The sequence below is a fragment of the Sceloporus undulatus genome, chromosome 9, assembly GCF_019175285.1.
Source record: "Sceloporus undulatus isolate JIND9_A2432 ecotype Alabama chromosome 9, SceUnd_v1.1, whole genome shotgun sequence".
Taxonomy (NCBI): Eukaryota; Metazoa; Chordata; class Lepidosauria; order Squamata; family Phrynosomatidae; genus Sceloporus; species Sceloporus undulatus.
Genome location: NC_056530.1, coordinates 33,448,075 through 33,460,718, shown reverse-complemented (window position 1 = coordinate 33,460,718; position 12,644 = coordinate 33,448,075). Strand labels below are relative to the sequence as shown.

Here is a 12,644-nt window from a genome sequence, read left to right as displayed (position 1 = left end):
CCATGTTTAGGGTCCGGTTCTCTATCCATAATGCTCAGTAAAAAGAGTTTCTGGTGAGATTCCACAATCTACCTTCTTCAAATAGCTTTTTGTGGGGTTTTGGGCTCTGTGTCCATCTTCCAGGAGAGTTTATTCCTGACATTTCACCAGCATTTCTCTGAAGAAGAAGCCAGCCAGAGATGATGGCGAAACGTCAGGAATAAACTCTTCTAGAAGATGGACACAGAGCCTGAAAAACCCACCAAGAACTATGGATGCCGGCCATGAAAGCCTTCGACTTCTACCTTTAAATGTTTTTTTAATTAACGTATAAATCTTAAACCAATAATAACTTACAAGTCTTCCACACATGTTAGAAAAGAGCCCACCGTATCTTATCTTATCTCATTGGCTGTATTAGAGGAACTGAATGTACCTCTGCGCTACACAAATGCCAGCAGATAAACCTCTCTTGCAAATTCTCTTTGCACTTAAGGTCCCCGTCCAAAGGTTGACAGAAGAGTTGAGTACTTTCCAAGGCCATCACCAAACTTGCCTCACGGATGTTCGCTTTATGTATATATACCCAGCCTTGAGCCTCAAGGAGAGGCAGGAAAGAAATAAAAAGTATTATGATGATTTATTATCATTATTGAAGTAGAACTTAGAGAGTTACCTTTTGGACTACAAGTTCCAGAATCCCTCAGCTACCATAGGTAGCAGAATTCAGATTCAAAGGTCTATGGCAGTGATGCCGCGACCCTTTAATACAGTTCCTCATGTTGTGATGACCCCCCAACCATAAAATTGTGGTGTCTCAGTTCCTAAGACCATCGGAAATATGTGTTTTCTGATGGTCTTAGGGGACCCCTGTGAAAGGGTCATTCAATCCCCAAAGGGGTCACAACCCACAGGTCTAAGGTCTCAAGAAATACCATATATATTTGACCATAAGTCGATCTCATGTATAAGTTGAGGGGTGAAAATTATGGATTTTGATATGACCCATGGTAAGTCAAAGGTAAAACTTAGGGGCATGTAAGAAAGGATCTAAAGCAGTGGTTCTCAACCTTCCTAATGCAGTGACCTTTTAATACAGTTCCTCATGTTAAGGTGACCTCCAACCATAATTTTTTTCCTAAGACCATCAGAAATATGTTTCCCTATGGTCTTAGGCGATACCAGTGAAAGAGTTATTCGACCCCCAAAGGGGTTGTGTGACCCACAGGTTGAGAAACACTGATCTAAAGCATGAAGCAGAGGAAAATAATGCCAAAGAGCTTGCAAAATTCTAGCAGTACTAACTGTTTTTGCTCACCTTAAAGGCTGGTGCTTCCAGGGCAGTATATGCTCTTGTCTTTCACAAGTGAATAGTTCCTTTTTTAATGTACATCATTTAAGTCGACTCATGTTTTTCTGGTCCAGTTTTTGACTAAAATGTCTAGACTTATACATGAGTATATACAGTATTTGAATCTACCTGCATGTTGAAACCCTGTGCTCCAGCCACATGAGTGGACAAATCGCACAGGGTCTTGCTCACTCTCAGAGGTGTTTGCCATTGCTGTCATCCAAAGCTATGAGAGTGTGTCTTGCCCAGGTTGCTCAGTGTTTTTCCATGGCTTAGTAGAGATTTGAATCTTTGTCTCCTGGACTCTTATTCCAGCAGTCAACCATTACACTGTTCTGGCTCTCAAACTTGTATTTGACTTGGTATATTTTATCTCGTCATGATAAACTAGCTTAGATATACTGCTTCTCTTATTTTGAATGGGAATAAATAAATAGAGTGTCAGCCTGGACCTTGTGAACTTCCTGGAGTAAAGCTTAGGAAACTAACCTTCTTGGACACTAATCCCAGAATCCCCCAGTGGCCATGCAGGATTGGGAATTCTGGGAGTTTTTGTCCACAAAAGTAATTATCCAGTCCTTGTTTTAGAGACTTTACTTTGGCCACACTTGGTGGATCATTACAACAGATACAACAGATCTTCTTGTATCTTTCAGTTTTTGTACTCATAGCTGGAAACCAGAGGCCTAGAACACTGGTTCTTAACAATTGGCTGCCCAGATGTTGTTGGACCAACTCCCAGAAACCCTGACCACTGGCCATGCTGACTGGGGCTTCTGGGAGTTGAAGTCCAAATTATTTGTAGGATCAGGACTGAGAATCACTACTCTAGGAGATCAAGCGATAAGAAGGTTAGAGTCGTCGATAGGCACTTTAAAAATAGTGAAAGAGGTTAGCTGTGACAAGTCCAAAGAACCAAAAAGTGAGGTGATGGACCTCAAAAATGTTCAGAGTATATGTTTCAGATGATGAACACGGGGCCAGAACGTGGCAAGATTACATTTCGGGTCCAAAGCCTCCAGACTCCCCCAGCCAGCATGGCCAGTGATTATGTTGGCTGGGGGATTCTGGGAGCTGTAATCCCATAAAGTACTGTTTGCAACCTCTGCCTGTAGCACTCCAGGGTCTGAATTGCTAGTCTCAGCTAGTGTAGACCCATTGAAACAATGGGATTCAGCAATTAATTCATTGGGGCTGTTCTAGTTGGGCTGGCAATTGGGCTTAGGCTTTAATGGATGTGCAACTTGCAGTCCTCCAAATATTGCTGGACTACACCTAACATAAGTCTTTGCTAACCTGGCCAATGATGAGGGTTATGGGAGGTACAGTCTAACAACATCAAAGAGCCACATCTTGTCCATCTCTGATATACGTGGTGTTACTTAGCATAGGCCCATGTTTACCATACATAATTATATGAGTTGAGAAATGGACATGCAAACTCTTGATCTGGAGCTGGAAAATAGTGTCTAAAAGTCACATCTGCTTATGCCCAAATCAAACGACAGACATACACCCTGTTATAGACCAAGGAAAGTTTTGCCTTTATTGCAACCAAACACAAATCCAGACACAGCCTTGATGTAAGAGAGGTGCCAGAGTTTGCCTGCTGTCATTCTTGGGGGGAAGATCCCGAGGGTTTTTGAGAAAAAGCTTGCTTTTTACGATGTAGCTTTCTTGACAGATTCTTGTAAAGTTGTAAAGAGCTGAGTTAAACTATCCCTCATTTGGTCAGCCCAAGGTTGCAGGTGTTCTTGGGCCTGTTGAACAAATGTCCTGCAATTGGAAAAAGAAAATGTGGATCAGACTGTAAATTCAATGTAATCCTGGAGTACAGGCAGACGTTGCAAACAGTAATTTTGGGAATTACAGCTTCCAGTAAGAGACCCCCCAACATAAAAGAGCCTTCTCCCATTGGCTGTTCTCAGCATGTCCTATTCTAAGATCGAGCGCTACTGAACATGGAAGTTCTATTCCTAACTATCATGGCCTATATAACATTACAGTAAATGCCCAAAGTCCATCTACACCAGGAATGACTCTTTAGTAGTCTTTTTCACAAACCTGTGGCCATATGTTTAAAAATGCATTTCAGATACCAAGGATTTTTGTCTTGCACAAAGAAGCAAATATTCCCAGCCTGGAGGATCCTCCAAGTCAGAGGTGGGAAAAGTTTGGCCTGTGGACTCCATGTGGCTCCACAGCACCATTTTTATGGGTTATGGTTCCAAAATACACCCAGAAGGACTTTGAGGGGGCATGGAAGGCATTCATTTTAGGGCTCACAGAGGTTTAAAAAACTGTTTTACAAACATTTCCACCCAAATTATTTATACACACACACGTATATATTTACTGCCTTCCTCCTGGTATAGGAACTCAAGGTGGCTATTATTAATGTATAATAATATAAATTGTTATTAATAAAATAAATAATAATTGGTCCCTAAATGCACTCTAGGGGGTGTGGCCGTGGGTGGCATTTTTTGGGAACCTATTGAGGCCAATGTACAGCTGAGGAAGATCCCAAAACATGGTGACAATGTCCCCCAGAGGGTACTTAGGGACAAAACAATGTTGTTGCAGGAATAGATACACTGGGAATGTGTGGGCCTCCAAGGTCTATTGGGGGGTAATTTGGCCCCCTACCCTCCACAAGTTGCCTACTCCTGCTCTAGTTATAATGGACCACATCTCCTGTCAGCCCTGGCCAAAATGTCTGAAAATGATGGGAGTCACAACCCAATTTGAAGGGTGCTTAGTTTGTGAAGCACAATGCACTTTAGGGAGGGCTTGATTTCATCATGTGCTTTCAAGCTGTTTCCAACTCATGGCGAATCTATCATGGGATTTTCTTGGCAGGATTTGTTTAGAGGCGGTTTGCCATTGCCTTCCCCTGAGGCTGAGAGAGTGTGACGTGCCCAAGGTAAGTTTATCCTGAGTCTGTTCAGCTCTAATTGTATCGGTTATTCACACTGCCAATGATGCAAATCTTTTTTAAAACCTCGACCCCCCCCCAATATTGATTATCTTGGATTAAGTGGGTTTTTTTAGCCCCCCCCCCCCCCCAACATAATTGTGATGTGTGTGAACAACAGAAATTCAACCCGGATTCATCCTGGATTCTTTTCACCCCTGTTTCAAAGCTGCTACAAGATCCCCTTGCATACTATTGAAATACAATATGTATTTCAGGTGCACTTGGAAGTAGATTTTAGTCTATGAAAGCTCATGCTGCCAACTTCTTCCTTTCAGTTAGTCTCAAAGGTGCTACAAGATCGTGGTGGAGTCTCCTTCCTTGGAGGTCTTTTTAAACAGAGGCTGGATGGCCATCTGTCGGGGATGCTTTGAGTGGAGTTCCTGCATGCCCAAAGTTTATCATGCAACATTGCAGTTAACATGAAATAACGCGAAGATAGTCTGAATGCAAAGCGGAGAAAACTCGCTGCTTTTTAAATTCAGAACAAACCGAATTTAAAAAGCTGCTGGTTTTCTCCACTTTAACTGTGGGTTAACTCTGCGTTATTTCATTTTAGCTGCAATTCAGTGGGATAAACTTCCCGAATTTGCAAGTTCTGTTTAAATTCAAATTTAATTTAAATTGCATTTAACTCCCATTTTCTCATGGGATCTCACTAGTGTGATAAAGCTCTATGATTCTACAGACTAACATGGCTATATTTTTGAATTCATTTGAATCCATTACAGAAATACAGTTTAGATGTCTTTTTTGAATGGCTGGCAGTCAGAAGCAAAGCAACCAGGGGAATGCAAGCACAGCAAATGCAGAGCTCTACATATGGATCCTTTTCAATTTCTCATTCTCTGCAATGTTAGAAGTATGGAGACCAAGGGACAATTTTATGGGGGACAGGGAAGAATTCGAACTGGGATAGCAATGGCTCCATTCCCCCACCCACCCAGTTGTTAGACCCCTGGCATAACCCCAGCGCTCTCCCAACGCATGTATAGATTGAAAAACAGCACATACTGTCCATGCGCCTTTAATTGTTCTATCTTCTCCTCTGCCAACAGCTCAGAAGAAAAGTACTGGGACATGCTCTGGGCATATTGTTGCAGTTTTTCTTGAAGAGCCGCGACTTCGGACTGGGCTTCTGCCTGGCGTTTCACAAGAGCACCTGCAAAGATGGACAAAGGAAGGCAGCTCATAAGAAGAGGCCTAGCAAAAGTCAAGCAAGTAAATGCCTTAATTATATATATTGATGTTGTGGTTGTTGTGTACCTTCAAATTGTTTCTGACTTCTAGCAGTCATAAGGCAAATCTTATCATAGGGTTTTCTCAGCAGGTTTGCTCAGCCTCAGAGGAGGTTTACCATGGCTGTCCTCTGAGGCTGAGAGAGTGTGACTTGCCTAAGGCCACCCAGTTGGTTTATGTAGCTGAGCCAGGATTCAAACCCTGGTCTCCAGAGTCATAGTCCAACACTCAAACCATTATACCAATACATGTGGACATATCTGTGAATATATGTTTGTGTGTACACACACATATGTGCTCACACTTATGTATACACACACAGCCCCTCTCTCTTTTGTACTCTCTGGCTTTCCTTAAAATATATCTAAAGGAATTAGATACATACATCTGAATACAGTACATAAAATATATCTGAAGGCAGTCTAAAGCATAAAACAGCAACAAGGTACCAAAAGAAGTGTAAAGCTGGTGAAATAAGCTACTTTTTTGAAGTACAACTTCCAGAGTCTCCCAGAATTTCTCAGCTCCCCCAAATCCTTCACTCTCCATATTAGCTATGGGATTCTGGGAGCTATAGTTCAAACAAGAACCTTTCCAAGATCTGAAGCTGATGCTGTTTCACGTGCATGACACCATCATGATTTTTATTTTGCTCATCTACTTGCACTGGAAGCATTTTTGTAAAGAAGATAGAGAGCAACTGAACACAGAAACATAAATACGGACCTGCAGCTGTTAACAAATTCAGGAAACATAGCCAAGGATAGTAGTGTTGGCCATATAGCAAAGTACAGTAACATCCAAAATCCACACAACATACCTTTATGGGGCCAAGCAAAATGCACAAAATACATGTAGCAAGCTTTCAAAGCTCGACTAGCTTCTTCACCAGGCAAAGGTGCATCTATTTTGTGCCTTTGGGTTGGTCCCATAGAGGTATCGCTGTTGGTTGGCCCCACAAAGCTATCGCTGTTTTGTAGATTTGGGTTGTTATTGTACTTTGTTAACAAATTGTTATCTAGCATCTGAAATATTTTGAGGAGCCATTTAGCTCAGTGGTAGAGTACCTACTCTATGTGCTAAAAGTCCCAGGTCCATTGCCTTGGAGTCATAGAATCATAGAGTTGGAAGAGACCCCAAGGGCCATCCAGTCCAACCTCATTCTGCCATGCAGGAACTCACAGTCAAAGCATCCCCAACAGATGACCATCCAGCCTCTGTTTAAAGACCTCCAAGGAGGGAGACTCCACCTCTCTGGAGTCTAGGAACTGCAGTCCAAAAAGTAAGTTTTCCAAGCTCTCTAGGGCTGCATCTGCACTGCAGAAATAATCCAGTTTGAAATAATCCAGATTTCGTGCATGGCAGGGGGTTGGACTGGATGGCCCTTATAGTCTCCTCCAACTCTGCGATTCTATGATACCCTTTTAACTGTCAAGGCTCAATGCTGTGGTATTCTGGAACTGTAGTTGTACGAGACATTTAGCCTTCTCTGTCAGAGAACTCTGGTGCCACAACAAACTACAATTCCATAGCATTGAGCCATGGCAGCTAAAGTGGTGTCAAATTGGATGGTTTCTGCAGTGCGGAAGTGCATTTAAAATTTGTGATGGAGAGTTGCCAGTCCCTCACCGAACAGTACCTTCAAGGCAGCAGATGCTGACCAGCAGGATTGCTAGGACAAAGACCTTCATTTCGTTACAGTCCAAGGGCTTGTCGACTTTCTGGAGGAAAGAGATGATGGGAAAAAGATGGTGAAGGGAGGAAAAGAAGGCAGAACCAATCCTTCTCTATATCACAAACACTTTTCACTCTTTGGTGTTGCATGCCTTCAAGTCATTTCCAACTTAAGGCACACCTATCACTTGAGTTTTTACGCCCCACTTTTTGTTTCGTTACAGGGATTGCCAAATTTTTCAGAAGGACTAGAAATGTTTGTATCCCTCTGCTATTAGTAAATGGAAAAGTGTGATTCTTGAGATGTCTGTGCTAAATAAAAGGCTGCACACAGTCACCCCATGTCCATGGATTTATCCATGGATTCAACCATCCACAGCTTGAAAATATTAATATATATATATATATATACTGTATATAAATTCCAAAAAGCAAACCTTGATGTTGCCATTTTAAATAAGGGACACCATTTTATTATGCCATTAGATGTAATGGGACTTAAGTATCCATGGATTTGGATATTCAACCCCCAGCAGATACTAAGGCCCCACTGTATAATGAAAACTGGCAGAGTAGGATAGGGTGACCAGATGTCCTCCTTTTGCAGGACATGCCCTCCATTCAAACCTTTTGTCCTGGAAGAATTTTGAGCATTTACATTTATATTTGTAGCTTTCAATTTGTAATGGCCTACATTTTTCTTGAATGTCCTACATTTTGAGGTGCCCTGTCCTCCTTTGTGTTTGGGACATCTGGTCACCTGGAAGGAAAGGCTTATCACTCCTATCGAGTCCTAAAAAGAGGACTTCACGTCTGTGTTTAATATTTCCCCCATTAAAAATGGTTTAAGAAACTTCACATCTGAGAGGTGGCAGCAACTCTTTTGAAACGGATAGACTGAAAAAATGAAAAGCAAAGTGGTTTTGCTGAATATTCAGTGTCTTTTGGTTTCCTCTCCTTTCTTTTAGGATTGTGAATGGTAAATGCGGTAAACAAAGCTCAAATAACTTTGAAATTTCTTTTAAAATCAAAGTGGAAACTTTTAACTGTTATGCCTGGAATTTATTGCTTGGTGCACTAGAGATTGCTGGCTGAGTACCCTCCCTAAACTACAAATTCCCATTGGGAGAACCTGGCAATTCAAGTGGGATCATAACACCATAACTGTGTAGCGTGAAAGTTTGCTAATTAAAAGAAAAAGAAACAACACACAAGCAGAAAGGACACTTAGCAAACTTGAGAGAGGCTTGCAGAACTACAAATCCTTTTTGGAGTGGAAAAGAACAAAGTTTATAGAATCACCATCCATGAGAAGGGGACTCCCAAAGTTTGCAGAAGTATAAAAATACTTTTGGGAGAGATTCTCAAATCCCTGCCCCCCTCAGAAAAACAGCCCAAGGAGCATCCCCAGTTGCCGATGGGACTTTTTGGGAAGGGACCAAAAATAAAAGAAGGCATAGAATGGAGTGTCCCAAAAAGATGCACTCCAAACTTCAATGGCTGCATCCACACTGCACAAATAATCCAGTTTGACACCACTTTAACTGCCCTGGCTCAATGCTAGGGAATCCTAGCAAAATAGTTTATTGTGGTACCAAAGCTCTCTGACTGAGAAGGCTCAATGTCTCACAGAACTACAGTTCCCAGAATTCCCTAGCACAGAGCCAGCACAGTTAAAGCATTCTCAAACCGGGCTATTTCTGCAGTGTGTTTTGGACCATAGTAACAGGGCTTAGGTTTTTGGTTTTTTAATTTTAATTTTATTTTTGCTCTGACATCTCTAGCCATTTCCCAGTGTCAGACCTCAGCCCTGGAATGGACAAAATCAGATGAGAAGGACAATTTCCACATGCGCAGACAGCCCAGAAAATTTCCATGAGATCACTGGCAGAGGAGAGGATCCCACACACCTGAGAGATTCCTAAAAGAGATGGTTTCCCAGAATCAAGGGTGGTATGTATTTTTAGGTTGGCTCAAGAACTAGTGTAATTGGTTTTCTACCAGCTCAGTGACATAGTGGCAGGGAAGTGGCACCGGTTGGATTTCTATCTGTCTCACTACCCTGAACTTAAGACCAGAGGTTTGGTTGGAGGTAGAAAGTCAGCCGTATTCACTTGCCCTAATCAGATTTCAGCCGTTGACTGCATAGATCATGAAAGGCTATGGAACACCCTGAAAGACATGGGAGTGCCAACACATCTAATAGTCTAATGAAGAATCTGTACTTAGGACAAGAAGCTATTCTTAGAACAGAATATGGAGAAACAGAAGGGTTCCCAGTTGGAAAAGCGGTCAGGCAAGCTTGCATCCTTTCACCCTATGTCTTCAACTTGTATGCAGAATATATTATACAAAAAGCAGGCTTGGACATAGAAGCAGGAGGAGTGAAAATTGGAGGAAGGAACACCAACAATCTAAGATGCAGATGACACCATACTGTTAGCAGAAAACATTGCAGACCTAGAGCAACTACTGTACTGAGGAAGATCAAGGAAGAAAGTGCAAAGGCAGTCTACTGTTGAACGTAAAGAAAACAAAAATAATGACTACGGAGAATCTACACAAATTCAGCCTAGACAATAAAGAAAATGGACATAGTAAAAGATTTCCTATACCTTGGATCAAACTTAGGAGACTATCACATGAGGGAAAATCAGGGGATTCAAAAGGCATTTTCTTGGGAAAGTCACGCAATTGTGGCAAAGATTTTCACACACATCGTGATCTAACAGGACTTATCCTGGCAAGAACTAGGAGTGCTCCATCAACTAACCATTCATAGGGACATCCTGTGAATGGGTTGTTGCTGGAGCATTCCTTGTTCTTCCCAGGATAAATCCTCTCAGATTGCGATGTCATCTGAAAATCTTTGCTGCGATTGCATAACTTTCCTGGTAAAATGCCTTTTTACTCCCCTGATTTTCCCCGTGTGATACTCTCCACAGATCAGAACCGGGACTGCAGTCAAGATATCAGAAGAAGACTTAAGAATGGAGAAGGCAGCTATGAAAGAACTGGAAAAGCTCTTAAAGACCAAAAATATACAACTAAATACAAAAGTCAGAATCGTACAAGCAATAGTATTTCCCATCACTATGTATGAATGCGAGAGCTGGACACTTAAGAAAATGGACAAAAAGAGAATAAATTCATTCAAAATGGGGTGCTAGAGAACAGTGCTGAGGATCCCATGGACAGCAAAAAGAACAAACTGATGGGTCCTAGAACAGATCAAGGATGAAATTTCCCGGGAGGCAAAGATGACTGAAATGAGGCTGTTGTACTTTGGTCACATCATGAGAAAGCAAGACTCATTAGAAAAGACAATAATGCTAGGAAAAGTGAGGGGAATTAGACAGAGAGGAAGACCGCATGCTAGATGGATGGACTCAATTAAGAGGATCATGGGTATGAACCTGCAGAAGAGTAGTGGAGGATAGCATGTCTTGGAGACGTCTCATCCACAGGGTTGCCATGAGTAGAGACCGACTCGAAGGTGGTTAACAATAAAAAATAGATTGTTATATATACAGTCTTCCCTCCGTTTTTGCAGGGGATCCATTCCGGACCCCTTCGCAAAAATGGAAAACCACTCATATACAAGCCCTATTGGCATGAATGGAGGCGCACCCCATTTTAACTCCTTCCATTCACCCCTCGCGGATAATCAAGGAGTGTGGATCCCAAGTCCGTGAGAACGGCGGGAGGACGTACTATATATACTCATGTGTAAGTCTAGAAATGTAGGTCAAAAAATTGACCCCAAAAACCTGGGTCGACTTATCCATGGGTCAATGTAAGTACTGTACTTTAACTCTTATTTAAAAGAAGGAACCATCCCCTGGTGAAAGGCAAGAGTATAATCTGTCCTGGAACATCAACCCCCCTCTGCTCTCTCATCCATCCAGCCTTAAGAGTGAGCACAAGAAATTATGTCTGCCAGAATTTTGTATGTTCTTTGACACTGTTTTGTTTTGCTTCATCCTTTACCTCCTTTGTTACATGCCCCTAAGTTTTACCCTCGACTTATCCACGGGTCATATCAAAATCCTTAATTTTGGCCCCAAAACATGCCCTCGTCTTAGAGGAGAGATTGACTTATAGTCGAGTATATATGGTATACAGTCAACCCTACTTATCTACAGATTTCTTATCCACGGATTCAAGCATCCACGGCTTGAAAATATTCAAAAGAAAGTATACGTTCCAAATAGCAAACCTTGATTTTCCATTTTATGTAAGGAACATCATTTTGCTCTGCCATTATATTTAATGGGACTTGAACAGGCACGGATTTTGTTATCCACAGGCGATCCTGGGACCAAATCCCAGCATATAACAAGGACCCACTGTATATATAATAGACTGTGTAATTCTTACCTGAGGAATCAATGAAAAGGTGATAGCCACTGCTGAAATGTGTTTGAGTTTGCAGCTGTGACTCTTTATATACCGTATTGAGAGTCCAGCCTGCTTCACCTGCCCTGATCTTCCTGATGATTGGTGTTTAGGTCTGACCCCATCCCACCCAAATCTGCCAACACACCAGCTCTTACTTGGAAGTTGTTGTATAATTGCAAACTAAGACCATTTCCATGTAAACAGGTTTACAGGGTCTAACGGTCACATTCTCCTCCCACTCAGGCACATACTTCGGCGATAACATTTTGCACAGTCCTGGAAGATTTGGCACAATACAGTCGCATGATAGGAAGGAAGATGTGAGGAAACTTCAGCTGTCACGTGTTGCTGGATTGCAATTTCCATGTTCCTTTGCCACTGAGCCCAACACCATCTGGAATAGTAGCACATGCTCTTTGGCTTAGGTAGATACCACATTTTAGAATATTATGCACAGGTTTTGGTTATTTCATCTCAAAAAAGAAAATGGGAAGGGAGAAAAATGATTTTTTTTCAAAAGGAAAGGAGAAAAGTTTAAAATGTATTGTTCTCTGCCCTCCTGAGCCCCTAAAGGGATGTACAATAAAACATATAAGAATGTGAATGAAAAGCCGATTAAAATCATTTTTAAAAGCCAGTTTCAAAAGTTTTTAAACCTCTGTATCTCTATCATCCTGTTGCATTTGAGTAATTTATCTTATATATTATGCTTGTTTCACGTCTCTATTGATTTTTGCATTTTGTTTCTATTCTCACAGGGATTCCTTCCCCCTTCATTTTAAAAAACCCGTTGAGAAAACTTTTGATTATAGGACACCTGATACAATTGGAGTTGGATGTGACAGATCAGGGTGAGAAACTGATGACCCATTGATTTTGTGGGGTTCCCGCTCCCATCATCTTTGACCACGCACTGTGTTCTCTGGAGCCAATGAGAGCTGCCTGTTACAGACTGCCAAAATAAAGCTGCTTCGGGTCTCTTTGGAGGTATGCTATTTAAATGATGCATAGATCCTAAGAGTC

General features: G+C 41.7%; 1 protein-coding gene across 1 annotated transcript; it reads right to left on the bottom strand.

Moving 5' to 3' along the window:
• Positions 1 to 2,850: 2,850 nt before the first annotated feature.
• APOA2 (apolipoprotein A2) lies at positions 2,851 to 11,719 on the bottom strand. Its single transcript, XM_042440062.1, has 4 exons — positions 11,601 to 11,719; positions 7,186 to 7,267; positions 5,322 to 5,469; positions 2,851 to 3,106 (listed from the first exon to the last, which is right to left on the bottom strand). The coding sequence occupies exons 2-4, from the start codon at positions 7,235 to 7,237 to the stop codon at positions 2,992 to 2,994; spliced, it is 315 nt and encodes a 104-aa protein (XP_042295996.1). The 5' UTR covers positions 7,238 to 7,267; positions 11,601 to 11,719; the 3' UTR covers positions 2,851 to 2,991.
• Between the last annotated feature and the right edge of the window lie 925 nt (positions 11,720 to 12,644).